Source organism: Microcaecilia unicolor, chromosome 2 (assembly GCF_901765095.1).
Source record: "Microcaecilia unicolor chromosome 2, aMicUni1.1, whole genome shotgun sequence".
NCBI classification, from domain to species: domain Eukaryota; kingdom Metazoa; phylum Chordata; class Amphibia; order Gymnophiona; family Siphonopidae; genus Microcaecilia; species Microcaecilia unicolor.
Genome location: NC_044032.1, coordinates 368,173,362 through 368,188,129, shown reverse-complemented (window position 1 = coordinate 368,188,129; position 14,768 = coordinate 368,173,362). Strand labels below are relative to the sequence as shown.

Sequence of the window (14,768 nt, the reverse complement as noted above, 5' to 3'; positions counted from 1 at the left end):
TTGTACCGCAAGAAAATACTTCTCTTCTGCACTTACCTGCATCCAGTTGTGCAATCATATTTATTTCTGACTTAATAATAAAACCAGGCAGCCAGCCCCCATTTCCCAACTAAGAGGGAAGAGAGAGACATGGCTGATAGTGATCACATGCTATTAAGTGTTTAGTCTGAATCAAGAAAAGCACAATTGAGAAAGGCATATTATGATGTCATAATCACTGTACAAGTTACTTCTGTAAAGTAACTGCTGTGGTATTTACTCTCACAAAACCATAACTAGCTGGATCTACTGGTAATATTCAGAGAGCAAGGTAACTAGCTAGTTACTTTTTCAAGTTATTTGGACTCATATGGAGCCAAGACATATATATATAGGGGGCAAGTCAGTAAAGGCTGCCAGATTTAGGTGCCAAATTTTATTTATTATTATTATTATTTATTTGTTGAATTTGTACCCCACATTTTCCCACCTATTTGCAGGCTCAATATGGCTTACATAGTACCGTCAAAGGCATTTGCCCAGTCGGTTAATAACAAATACAAGGTTGTATAGTGATCAAATGAGGTATATGTGGAGGGTCGGAAGAGATGAAGATTGCATGTTGTCCAGTACGATCATAGTCATGCTGTGTTTCTGGGTGAAGAGGTTTACGTGGGGTCGTTGAGGTAGGCCTTTTTGAAGAGGTTGGTTTTTAGTGATTTCCTGAAGTTCAAGGTGGTCATGAATTGTTTTCACAGCTTTTGGGAGGCCATTCCTTAGTTGTGCGCTTATGTAGGAGAAGCCGGATGCACAAGTTGTTTTGTATATCAGTCCTTTGCAATTTGAGTAGTGTAGGTTTAGGTATGATCTTGACGATCTGACTTTGTTTCTTATTGGTAGATCTATAAGGTCTATTATTCTATAACAGCAATTATGCATATAATTTGTGTTACAGAATAAAGTGTTAGCATTAATGCACCTGCATTTAGATGCACCCACTTACACCATGGGGGGAATTCAGTAAATGGCACCCAAAGTTAGGCTGCAGGAAGACCTGCACTAAGCTAGTGTTCTGTAAAGGTTGCTCCGCACAGAACGCCCTTTGCAGCAGACTAACAGCACGGATCTTGCGCCTAACTTTGGGCATGAGCATGTACGCCTGCCGCAACATGATGTAATTGCTGGCGCCCACTAATGAGACTACAATAAAAATAAAATGCTACAATCAGATTTGAAGACTCGTATTGTTGCTACATAGGTCTTTTTCAAGACCAATTCATTGAATTACAGTTTGAAAAAGATTATTTCTGGAGATTTTGAGATCCATTTGTTAAAAAAAGACTCCTGAAGCAGGCCATTGAGCCGAAACACAGTACTGTGTCGAGTCTTTGATCAATAAATCTTCTCAAGCATTAAGATTGTCCTTTTCGTCTCTGGAGTCCGTGGTCATTTTCCCACTATCTCCCCTTTCATCTTTAAAAGTTTTCTTGAAAAGTTGTAAGTTTTTAATTGACCTCATGTTAGCAGGTAAACTCTTCCATAATATAGAAAATAGAATTCCGATACTCATCAAGCTTAACCAAGTGAAAATAAGGAGCATTCTAGTCGATCCTATATGGCTGACCTAACGTGCCTGGTAAGTTGATATGTATGTAGACTTTAGGCAATAGCCATAAAAGCAGTATTATAAATCATTTTTAAAATGCAAAAAAAAAGAGAATCTTACAACAAATATGTCATTCAACAGGCAGCCAGTGGAGATTGATCAAGACAGGAGTAATATGCTCAAATTTGGAAATACCTTCTATAACATGAGCGACTTATAAAGATCTCAGTAATCAGTTAGGTCAGGCCTCAACAAATTTTCAGTAAATCTAGGAGCCAGCCCAAAAACTTAGGAGCCAGCGTCTAATACCTTTATCGTGTCTCCTTCCCCAGTCTTCCAACATTGTCTCCAGTGATTTTTTTTTGGGGGGGGGGGGGGGGGAGGGATAGGAATCCCTTCCCAGATTAGCAGTAGCTCTTTTAGAATTTGACTTTATAAGGTTTTACCCTCACCCCGCCCCCCCCCCCCCCCCCCCCCATTTTGTGTGTGTGGGCAATGAAACTTTAGTTCCTTAAGATTCCTCTGCTAATCACTGCAGAAGTGAAAAGTCTCCCTTCCCAAAGCATGCTGTAAGCTGTGTAATAGCTACCTCTAGATAGGTGAAACAAAGAGGCAATTACTTCATTGTTTCCCCTATCATGAGTCCCCATCAGCTTTTCTCTACCACCTCTCCCAGCCTTCATCCATTCTGCCTGTTTTGCTCATACCACCCATCCACCCATAATCTTCATCCAGTCTGTCTGTGTCTGTTTCTCTTATACCCCCCCCCATAGCCTTCACCTAGTCTCTTTCTCTCATAACCCCCCCCCCCCCCCCAGCCTTCACCCAGTTTCTCTCATGCCCCTTCCTGAACTTTCACTCAGCCTCTCTCATCCCCCTCCCCAGCCTTCACCCAGTCTCTCTCATATCCCCTCCCCAGCCTTCACCTAGCCACTCTAGTGCCCCTTCCCCAGCCTTCTCCCAGTTTCTCTCATGCCCTCTTCCCAGCATATTCCACAGCATGGAGAGACATTCTTATTGTCTATGACCTCTGTTGTCAGACAGGTGCTGTGTAGAGGGCGGAGAAATGCTGTCATTACAGTTTGACATTTCTGCCGCCTTCGATGCAGTTGATCATAAGATATTGTTAAATCTTTTGTCTGGCTGTGAAATGATGGACTCTGTGTTTCTTTGGTTTAAACCTTTTTTTTTTTTTTACAAAATAGTACCTAGTTTTAAAGGATGAAGTTTTTCAGACCCCCTGGACCCCACTGTGTGGGAGGTCCTCGGGGATCTCTTGTTTCTCCCTTATTGTATCATATTTATTTGAGTACTTTGAGAAAAGTTGTCCTGGGATCAAGAGAATTGTTAATGTCTTACGCTGATGACATCTTTTTGTTAATTCCTATTAGTCAGGGTATTGAATCTATTCCATCTGTAGTTCAGGATAATATAAGAAAAGTTGCTGATTGGTCAATTAACATGAGACTTAAACTGAACTATCAGATTTGAATATTCCCAAATCTATTGTTTTGGAAGGATAACATATTTTACCAGTTGAAAGAGAATCTACAGTGTTGGGTATTTTATTACTCTTCTTTGTCAATGGAGTTGCAAGTAAATAATTTAATTCAGAAGGCTTATTTTAAGCTTAGGCAACTTAGATTAGTTTGCTGTTATTTTTTTACAAGATCATTCTAGGATAATAGTTCAACTATCTATTCTTCCTGTGTTGGATTATTATAATTCCTTATACTTAGGAGTAGCTACGAAGTACATGTCTAAAATGCAGCTGATCCAGAATCAAGGTTTGATCATGTTTCTCCTCTATTATCAGAGTTGCATTGGTTGCCAGTTCAAGCAAGAATTGCTTTTAAGGCGCTGTGCCTGATTTTGAAGCCTTTGTATGATGTTTGTGCAAAAGATCTTTCACAATCTTTTAAAATTTTACAAAACGATACTCAGTTTCGGACTTGGAATTCACTTTTTTTTGCTTTTCCTTCTGTTAAATTAGATTTAAAGCTATTTTTCTCATTAATTTCATGTTCTTGCTGTTCATCTTTGGACTCGCCTTCCCATTGGTCTTTGACTTTTGCGGCATTTCTTAAATTTCCGTAATAAATGTAATAAATGTTTTTATGTTCTGATTATTTGTAATTCCTGATGATTATCAGTTTTTCTTATTCTTTTGTATACTGCTTTGAAGCCTAATTGGAGAGCTGGTGGTCTATAAACTCCCTTGTAATGTAATGTACAATTCTGTTTCTCTTTTACCAGCTTTTGCACTGCTTACAGAGTCTGACTTGCTTGAGGGGATCTCTATTTCAGTTTTTGTGTGCATATTTTTTGTGGTTCCCTGTTTTGTTTCACGTGAGGGTCTGTCCATGTTCTGCATGGATTTTGCTGGCATGTAGTGTCTGTGTAGGAATGTGTAACAATCCAGCTTGTTCCAGTTTTCCAGTAGCTCTTATTGCAAAACTGGTCTTGCAGCAACAGGAGATGACATCTATTAGTGCATCTCCTACTACTGATGGAGGGGGAGACTGCTGAGTGGGAGTTCTTTGTTCTCCATGGAGACGGAGTTTCCCCGCTGAAGGCAGGAGACTTGACAGCTCTGCTGCAGGGCCCAGGAAACCCTGCCAAACCTGGACCTCACCACTTAGACTCAGTTTCCCAGATACTCCATTGATTTGTGCCTGGCTTATTACTCACAGTGCTGCTTCATCAGCTCAAGGATACACCGCAATGAATCCACTCATTCCTCATGTTGCTCCTTCTATCCCAGCACGTTTCCTGTACACAGCAAGGTCTGGAGAAAGACAGAGCTAATGTAGGAATTGCAAGCATTCCCCTCACCTTCTCCTCATGATGCCAGCGCCAGCCTTAACAGCAGCGCAGTGGGAATTCAAATGTCTCCCACAAAGTGTAAATTAAAGGATCTTATATGCTTTAAAAAACAAGGCTACTTTCTCCTATGGGCACACCTAGGTTTTTATGCATGAAGTATATTTGCATATAATGGGCCTCTAATTATGCAAATTATCTTATGTACATTCATTGTGGTAATCCTGAAAGCACTGGCCCTGTGCCTCTAGGAGAGGGCATTAGGGGGCCCTTTTACTAAAGGTTTTTTTTTTTTTTTCTTTTTTCATTTGCTGCATCTTAACTGCAAAAGTTCAAATGCTGTAAACACAAAGCCCATGCAGTAAATGCAGGAGGTGTGTCCAGCCTCTGCCCTGCACTTCGGGCACAGAGCAGACACTTAAGACTAAATTCTATAAATGGTCCCAAAAAAATAGCATTTACTGCTGTTCTATAAATGGCACTCAAAGTAAGGCACTGTTTATAGAGCAGCCATTAGCACCAGGATCCATAAGTATATAAGTATTGCCATACTGGGACAGACCAAAGGTCCATCAAGCCCAGCATCCTGTTTCCAACAGTGGCCAATTCAAGTCACAAGTCCCTGGCAAGATCCCAAAAATGTTCAATACATTTTATGCTGCTTATCCTAGAAATAAGCAGTGGATTTTCCACAAGAACATTTTAATAATAGTCTATGGACTTTTCCTTTAGGAAGCTATCCAAACCTTTTCTAAACCCCGCTAAGCTAACCGCTTTTACTACATTCTCTGGCAATGAATTCCAGAGTTTAATTATATGTTGAGTGAAGAAAAAATGTCTCCGATTCGTTTTAAATTTACTACTTTGTAGCTTCATCGCATGCCCCCTAGTCCTAGTATTTTTGGAAAGAGTAAACAAATGATTCACGACTACCCATTCTACTCCACTCATTATTTTATAGAACTCTATCATATCTCCCCTCAGCCATCTTTTCTCCAAGCTGAAGAGCCATGACTACCTTTAGGTTTGAGCATTTACACCAACTGAACCCTGGGGTAAATCCTCAAACCTAAATTTGTCACAGATCCCCCCCTTATTCTATAATAGCATGCATAAATTACAGGAACGCCCCTGATCCACCATGACTATCCCATGGCTGCGCCCCCTTTTTGAAGTCACGTGTAAATATGCGTGTTCAAATTTAATTAATGCCAATTAGCACTGATAATTGGTTGTTAGGGCCCAGTCATCAACGCTAATTGGTTCATTATTCAATTAAATCGCACACACTAATTGGGTGAGCACTCAAATTTTCACACTCAATTTTTTAGTGCCATTTATAGAATTTGGGGGTTAACACACAGGCCCCTTGTTACATGTTTTGGCAGATAGGGCAGGCGCTCCCATGCTGTCTGTCAAAGCATATAACATGGTGCCAGCTCAAGAAAAAAAAAGAATGGCTGCCGTGGTTTGACCCAGGCTGCACTTGACCAGCATCTTGCCAACCCTCACCCCCTAAATCAAGGCCCCTCCCCTGATCCGACACACACACACACACACACACACACATACACAAACACAAATTCAATCCTCACATCGCAGGCCCCTCTCCACCCAGGGCTGACTCACAATCTCACGGTACTCTAGTGGCTCAAGGCGGGAGCAATCTCCTGGTTCAAAATTACACTAATGACCCGTAGCAGTAGTACTATCACTAGGGTTTGTCTTTCCATATCACAAGAAGTCACGACTGCTGAAAGCACGGCTGCACAACTTGCACGTGGCACCAACTTGTGGATTACTGGTAGCTGTCACAGCTGGCCATGCCCCTGACTTGCCCTTACCCATGTTAAGTGGCTGGAGTGGGGTTTTTTTACCATGCTGGCTGATTTTAATACACAATGGCCGTTAGCACAAGCCCATGCTAACATCTACCATGTGGTAAAATCCACACTAGCTGCTTAACACAGCTTAGTGAAAGGGTCTCTTGGTGTTCCATTTGATATGTTAACATCTCCAGGCCATCTCCTCTGCTTGGAATCCAGGAATGGTATTTCTCAGACTTTTTCCTATATTCATCTCAGCCAGATTTTATTCAATGCATTCAATATTCTGCTGCAGTTTTTGGTTGGTTGTTAGCTATCAAAACCAGAGGCGTAGCCAGATATGCTATTTTGGGTGGGCATGGGCCCAAAGTGGGTGGGCACACAATTTCCCCTCTCCCTGCACTTTCGGCCCCCACCCCTGCCTCTGCACCAGTGACCCACAACAAATAAAACACCTGAGCTGGCGAGGATCCCCATGCCCCACCAGCTGGAAGAGGTCCTCTAGCGGCCAGAACACGTCAATTTCCTAGATGCTGCAGTAGGTGACACTATCCACGTGCTGCTGCTGCTGCATTGGCCTCTTCCCTCCTGCACAGGCTCAGTTTTTACACATACACAAAAACCGAACTGAGCATGAGCAGGTGGGGGCAGGTGGTGTGGCTGCAATGCATGGACAGTGCCACCAGTTGCAGCAAGTAGGGGAATGACCTGTTCTTGACCCTAAAGGACCTCTTCCAGCTGGCAGGGCTTGGGGATCCCTGCCAGCCATAAGAAAGATGCCAGAATTTTGGGTAGGCCCAAGCCCAAACTGGATGGGCCCATGCCCGCCCAGGCCCACCCATGGCTACGCCACTGATCAAAACAACACTAAACCAAAAATGAATTCTCCCCCTCAGATTTCATTGTGTCAAGGGGGAGGCAGCTTTTTGGTTCTGCAGCCATGGAGTTCAGGTGTGCCAGGGTTGAAGTGGGGGGAGGGGGTGTTTAAAAATCTCCCTCTCAAATATCAGGTGTGTCAGTGGCAAAATTGTGACAAGTAATGTAATGCATTGTTTTCCAGTCTTTTTCAATACTGAAGCACACCTATGTGAATAAAAATATCATGTGACACACCACCCTCTACAGAACAGGCAGTGCAGAAAGGGAGGGGACTTATATGACTAAAAAAAGATCTAGGGAAGGGCTGATAGCCCTGCCGCTCTCCTCCAGATTGTAAAAGTATAGGAAAGCAGGACAGCAATATGCACAAGTACAACAGCGTTCCAGTGGCTTTTGAAATTGACTAATGTGTTTGTGTTAGGCAGGTGTGGCTACTTATATTTATCCAAAACAAAGAAGCAACCTACTGAAAGCCAGCCACTAGAAAAAATTCACTAGTTTATTAAAAAAGCAACCAACAATAATAATGGGGATCTGAATGTCCAAACAGTTCTAATAATATCATCTGCCTATCATGTTTTGGCACCTATGTGTCCAGACTTGCTAAGTCTCCCGCATTCAATGGGAGACTTCCACTTTTGTGAGTCATCTTCTCCTGCATTCCCACTAGGGAGCCAAGAACTCCTGCTCAGCAGCCACCCCTTCCAATGGAGGCAGGAGATGCTGCGGGATCAGTCTTTATCACCAATGCTCAACCTTCTTATGATTGCACATGAGTCTTATTCAATGTTCAAAAATGTACTTAACTGGAGGCAGCTTGCAGTATAAAAAGAACCTCAACCAACATGGCCAAGTCTTGGGTCTTCATCAGGGAAGAGGTTCAAAATTTGGTCAATGCTTCATTCTCTCCTGTAATCAATATGGCTGCCCATATTGATTACAGAATGAAGAGCAGGATTGGTCTTATTTATTTTTATTTAGATTTTGCTCACACCTTTTTTTTTCAGTAGTAGCTCAAGGTGAGTTACATTCAGGTACTCTGGATATTTCTCTGTCCCAGGAGGGCTCACAATCTAAGTTTGTACCTGAGGCATTGGAGGGTTAAGTGACCTTGCCCAAAATCACAAGAAGCAGCAGTGGGATTTGAACTGGCCACCTCTGAATTGCAAGACCAGTGCTCTAACCACTAGGCCACTCCCCTGCAAAAACTCACAGCTCTTATCACAAAACTGCTGCCGGAGGGGGAGGCAGCTTGTTGGTGCTGCAGCCATGGAGTTCAGGTGTGCCAGGGATGGAGTGGGGGGGGGGGCTGAGGGGGTGTCTTAAAAATCTCCCTCTCAAATATCAGGTGTGTCTGTGTCAGTGGCAAAATCAATAGTTCATCTAGGACTATGATCCCAGCTACAATAAAAAAGAGAAAAGATAATATACAAAACTACAGAAATCATAATGTACATAATTATAGTTAAAGCCAACTATTGCAACATAAATATGTAACAGGCATAAGCATATTTTAGGGTCTACTAGTTGGTGTTAAGCCCTACTGCATGTTTTTCGAGCACGTGAAAACGCTTACCTGAAAGCATTTTGTGGTAACTTAATCTGGTTACTGGGTCCATAATAGGGAGCTCTTAGCACCTCCTCAAATAGGAGGTAGTAAGAGCACCCCATCAATTTTTTTAAGGTTACATGCGCTAATGCCAACATTAGTTCAAGACCTGAAAGTGAAATACTGGAAACTGTCCCATTTCCTGGACGCACTAGAAATTGGCTTAGCACATGGGAAAGTTGTGAATTAGCATCCACCAAGCCAGCGGTTCCCAAACCTGGTCCTGGACAGTCAGGTTTCCGGGATATACCCACAATGACTATTCACAAGAGAGATCTGCATGCAAATCTCTCTCACGAATATTCATTGTGGGTATTCTGAAAACTTGACTGGCTGGGGTGCCTCCAGGACCAGGGTTGGGAGCCACTAGCCCATTGACTAGCGCACTTTAGTAGACATACCCCTTAATTCCAAGCAAATAAATAAATGATAGGAAAAATTCAGTGAAAAAACTCAGACTCGAAACTCAGCCCATATGTAATATGTTTAACCATACATGTGACATTAACTTAGGTCAGTGCTTCTCAATCCAGTCCCTGGAGCACACCCAGCCAGTCGGGTTTTCAGGATATCCACAATGTAGATAGGGCATGCAAATCTCTCATGCATATTCATTGTAGATAGCCTGAAAACCCGACTTGCTAGGTGTGGCCCAAGGACTGGGTTGAGAACCCCTGCCTTAGATTTTGATCTTCACTTCCGATCTTTGAAGAACAACAAGCCAGGTTTACAGGATAGCTTGGCATTCAGTGTAGGCAGGGTACATAAAAATCTCTCATACATATTCATTAATGATATCCTGCAAACCTGACCTATTGGTGGCCCTCAAGGAATGGAAAGGAAGACCAAGGTAAGTACGGTACGTCAGAAGGAGGCAGGCCTAGGCCAGGGAAGAGGAGATGTCATGAAGATTCTGCAACCAACAACAGATCTTCCTGCCCGTGCAGCACCTTCAGAAAGAGGTGAGAGGCGCTGCTCAGGCCAGTAATGCGGAGGGGGGTCTCGGTGGAGGGGGGAGCGGCGTAGTCGACCTCAGGGGGGGCGGGGCAAGGGGCAGAGGAATGACGGGAGGCGGAGCTTTGGCAAAACAGAGGAACAGGAAGGGAGGGGGACCGGGGCTGCTAATATTTCGCTTTTTCGTGCGGGGGGGGGGGGAAACGGCAGAAAGCGTGGAACAGCGGGAGGGGCAAGGCCGTCCATACAGGACGCTCCGGACGAGCGCCCTTGCCCCCCTCCCGATCCTTTTTTTTGTACTTTTATATTGGTGTAGACGGAGAGGGGAGCAGCGGCGACCTGAGGCATCAATAAAGGACGCCCCTGACGCGCATTTTCGCCCCCCTCGTTTTTTTTTGGGGGGGGGTTACATTCAAATTTTTAGCGGACAGCCCTAACGAGAGGTACAGACCTCTCGTTAGATTTCACGGTGTTTTGTTCACTTTTCGTGCGTTAAACTAATCGGAAAATGTTAGTGCATGTCATTTCAATAGGGTTTGTAGACTAATTGCTCATCTGCGTTCCATTTTCGTTAGCTGCTACCATCGTCGTAAAATGGGCTTTAGTGCGTCCAACGGGTAGAAAATTCTTCGTTAAAGGCTCATTTAATAAGTAAAAACGTTTAGTGCATCTGGCCCTGAGTTCCCCAGGACCAAAGTCCACCACCCTAACCACTAGGCCACTCCTCCACTATATGTAATGAAGGCAATTTCCCCCCACTCTCAGTGGGTATGAAAGTGCAGGCTGATGGTTTTCACTGCAGTTGTTTTCTGCAGTCTCCCCTACTTGAAGCAGCTGTCCTAGGCAACTGCTTTTTCCTGCCTAGTGGTTTGGATGGTCTTAGTGTAAAACCACAACAGCTCTTACGAAAACAATTCAGTTACATTTAAAGATGTCTCAACAGGTAATATCGAAAAAACAAGGAGTGGGAACTAGATCAGGCTCTTCAAAACACAGGATGTCAAAGTGAAATGATAGGTGTTTATTTAAGCTGACTTGTTTTAGAACCACAGCGGCATTTTACATGCTATTCATCATTTGTTTCTTTTTACCTACAGTCTTTTTAAAGACCAGCTCATGCTTATTATACCAGACACATTGCGAAGGACAAATGTGATTGCCAAGTATACGTATCAAGACTCCTGAGGCAGGCACGTATGTGCCGAAACATAGTACTGTGTCGAGTCAGCTTAAATAAACACCTATCATTTCACTTTGGCGTCCTAAGTCTGTTTTTGAAGAGCCTGGTCCAGTTTCCACTCCTTGTTTTTTTACTTTATCCACCCCGTGGGATCTTTGTGTTCTTTCCACTGTTTGTGGTTTCTTCAATAGGTAATATCCCAGAACCTAAACTTGACCACATGCAAGTCTACCATAAACGCAAACGTATCAACACACATTCACAATATCCTGCAAATTGTGCTAAAAACCCATGATGTTCTGATAAAATAATTACAACAATTTAGTACACATCCTTCCTCTTTGGTTTATGCCAAATAAATACTTTATTAATCTTTATTACTACATAAGTGAAACATCTATCACAACAGAGGTTCTCAACTCAGTTCATGGGACACACCCAGCCAGTCAAGTTTTCAGGATATCCACCATGGATATCCTGAAAACTTGACTGGCTGTGTTCCAAGGACTGGGTTGAGAACATGGTATATCGAATGCAGGTTTCAAAAGAGGAAGCAGTAAAAAAAAGAGTTTAAAACTTTATGTGCCCAAGAATCTTACCGAGCACTGCTACCTTTTAACTACAAGTGAAGCTAGGAAAGAGAAACCCCGTGCACATCTCAATGACAATGCTGTGATGTCACCAGGGTATGTTGGATAATCTAGAACGTCGCATAAACGAGACTCTACTGTACATATTTTGTTGTTGTTGCTGTGTAAAATCTTCTGCTTGGAGATGGGCTTGTGGAGCGGTTATCTCCGTTATACTGTCCTGCCCTCGCATAAAGATGAAATGACATCAGAGGAGGGCGAAACAGAGGGAAGGGAACGCTGGAGGCGAGCTGACATCAGGATGTTACGAACACAAGCAAGTGAAGGCAACAAAACGCTGAAGGGGAGGGGACGTGAGCACAACCTGCCTGCAAGGAACGCTGGATGGGAGGGCAGAGGAGAATCGCTGGGGAGGGCAGAATCGCGGGACACAGATGGGAGGGCAGGGCACAGGACAATCACAGGACATGGAAGGGAGGACAGAATCGTGGGACATTGAGGGGAGTGCAGGGCAGAGGAGAATTGCTGGACATGGAGGGCAGAGCAGAGGAGAATCGCTGGACATGGAGGGGAGGGCAAAGTTGCAGGACACAGAGGGTAGAGGAGAATCGCAGGACACGGAGGGCAGGGCAGAGGAGAATCGATGGATGGGATGGGAGGAGGAGAGAATCGTGGGGCACGGATGGGAGGGCAGGGCACAGGACAATCGCTGGACATGGAGGGGAGGACAGAATCACGGGGCATTGAGGGACGGGCAGAGAATCGATGGACATGGATGGGATGAGAGGAGAGGAGAGAATCACGGGACATGGAGGGAATGAGAGGTGAGGGGAGAATCGTGGGACACGGAGGGGAGGGCAGGGCAGGGCACAGGACAATCGCTGGATATGGAGGGGAGGACAGAATCGCGGGACATCGAGGGGCGGGCAGGGCAGAGGAGAATCGCTGGACATGGAGGGGAGGGTAGAATCGCGGGACACGGAGGGAAGGGCAGGGCAGGGCACAGGACAATCGCTGGATATGGAGGGGAGGACAGAATCGCGGGACATCGAGGGGCGGGCAGGGCAGAGGAGAATCACTGGACATGGAGGGGAGGCCAGAATCGCGGGACACGGAGGGGACGGCAGGGCAAAGGGGAATTGCTGCACATGGAGGGGAGGTCAGAATCGTAGGACACAGAGGGGCTGGGTAGGGAAGAATCACTGGGCATGGAGGGGAGGGCAGGGGAGAGAGGAGAAATAGTCTCACCACGAGCCTTAAAAACATAATCACCATTGCAAGATAGCCTTGCTAGCGCCCGTTTCATTTTTTTTGAGAAACGGGCCTTTTTTACTAGTTTGACTTGATTTTCTTCAGATGCAATGTAAAAGGGAAAGAACAAATCATGAACTGCTGGCTTAAGTCTAGTCTTTACTCACAGAACAGGTCCAACATGGGTGGAGACTAGGCAAGTGGCCCCACCCAGCTCCAGGAGCCCTGAGAATGTGCCAAGACACTGCAGCCTTCTTCACATACTCCTGGAGCATCTCTGCCACCAGCACCCATCAGCAGTCAGGGAGGCACCTGTAGTAAAGGTTTGCAGAAGTGATTCCCAAATCTGTCAGGTTTTCAGGATATCCACAATGAATATTCATGAGTTAGATTTGCATGCACTGCCTCCATTGCATTCAAACCTAGCTCGTGAATATTCATTGCAGATATCCTGTAAATCTGACTAGCTGGGAGGTTTGGAAACTACTGGGTTACAGTGAGGAAGTCACTTCTCCTCTGGGACTGGATTGAGAAGACTAAGGGCCTCTTTTATCAAGCCACACTAGCGGTTCCCAGTGCGGCAATGCAGATAAAGCCCATTCACTTTGAATTGGCTCCGTTGGCATTGCTGCATGGTTTGATAAAAGAGGCCCTAACTTCTTTCACCCAGTTCAATCAAGCTCAGCAAATTTTTACAATTTTGCATTAACTGGAGTAGCAAAGTTTGCAGAGCAGTAAAAGTTATGTATGGATCTAGTCTCTTCAGGAATCATATGGGGTGAAGTCAAGGGTAAGGTAGAAAGCCTGGGTCTCTTTTAGGATCACACAATTAGCTGTAACATCTAAAGGGCAACACAAAGACCTTTTTTTAATGTGTGTGTTTCAAATCTTTTTTTACATAAGAACATAAGAGTAGCCATACTAGGTCAGACCAATGGTCCAGCTAGCCCAGTATCCTGTTTTCCAAACAGTGGCCAAGCCAGGTTACAAGTACCTGGCAGAAACCCCAAATTGTGGCAACACTCCATACTACAAATTCCAGGGCAAGCAGTTGCTTCCCATTTCTGTCTCAAAAGCAGACTATGGACTTTTCCTCCAGGAATTTGTCCAAACCTTTTATTAAACCCAGATATGCTAACCGCTGTTAGTGCATCCTCCGGCAAAGAGTTCCAGAGTTTAACTATTCGTTGAGTGAAAAAACTATTTCCTCCTATTGGTTTTAAAAGTATTTCCATATAACTTCATTGAGTGTCCCCTAGTCTTTGTACTTTTGGCACGAGTAAAAAATCGATTTACTTCTACTCGTTCTACACCACATCTCACAATAAATGAAATGGAAAAGACAAGCAAAAAAAAAAAAGATACATTACCAAAAGAGAAAAAAAAAAGATGAATATCTCAGTCTAATGATCAAAAGTCCACATCAGGGAGAAAGGAAATAGAGTTAATATAGGTATTAATTATATAAGAAATTAACATGGATAACCTCCCTGAGCCAATTACACTGTATAATGTCTTCATATCTCTTCACTCTTTCCTTTGACCCACAAGAAATGTATTCAACTGTAGTGGCCACTAAATAGATAATAAGGGGGTGTGGGAACAACAAATCGCTAGAATAAATCACTGAGTGTCCCCAAGTCATAATTGATCCCGTACAGCATTTGTCTGTGGTCGCCATCTGACTGATTAAGGCACTCCAGCCTCCAAGACCCTGATGCAGCAAAAACGAAATGCTGGCCACCGTCGGCTTGGGGCGTGATCAGTTGAACTGCCGCAGCAGCAGACAGTGCACTTGTTGCACACAGATACGTGCAGCGGACACAGGCACAGGACTAGCCTGTAGGCACAAGTCATACAGATAAGTGCTTTTTGTGTACTGTAGCACATTCAATTTACTATTTAGCCTGCAGCTCAGAATGTAGTCATACATAAGTACATAAGTAATGCCACACTAGGAAAAGACCAAGGGTCCATCGAGCCCAGCATCCTGTCCACGACAGCGGCTAATCCAGTCCAAGGGCACCTGGCAAGCTTCCCAAACGTACAAACATTCTATACATGTTATTCC

The 14,768-nt window shown here is 44.1% G+C and overlaps 1 protein-coding gene across 3 annotated transcripts in view; it reads right to left on the bottom strand.

Moving 5' to 3' along the window:
• The window catches only part of LOC115462474, a 90,467-nt gene that overhangs the window by 73,432 nt on the left and 2,267 nt on the right, over nucleotides 1–14,768 (bottom strand). The window contains exon 1 of one of the 3 annotated variants that reach the window (XM_030192469.1): nucleotides 4,421–4,439. The exons of 1 other annotated variant lie outside the window; for it this stretch is intronic. In XM_030192469.1, coding sequence (XP_030048329.1) covers nucleotides 4,421–4,431 — 11 coding nt within the window. In that variant the 5' untranslated portion in view covers nucleotides 4,432–4,439. Of the gene's footprint in view, nucleotides 1–4,276; nucleotides 4,338–4,420; nucleotides 4,440–14,768 lie in introns of those variants that run through there. One more of the 3 variants, XM_030192471.1, reaches the window with a different exon arrangement.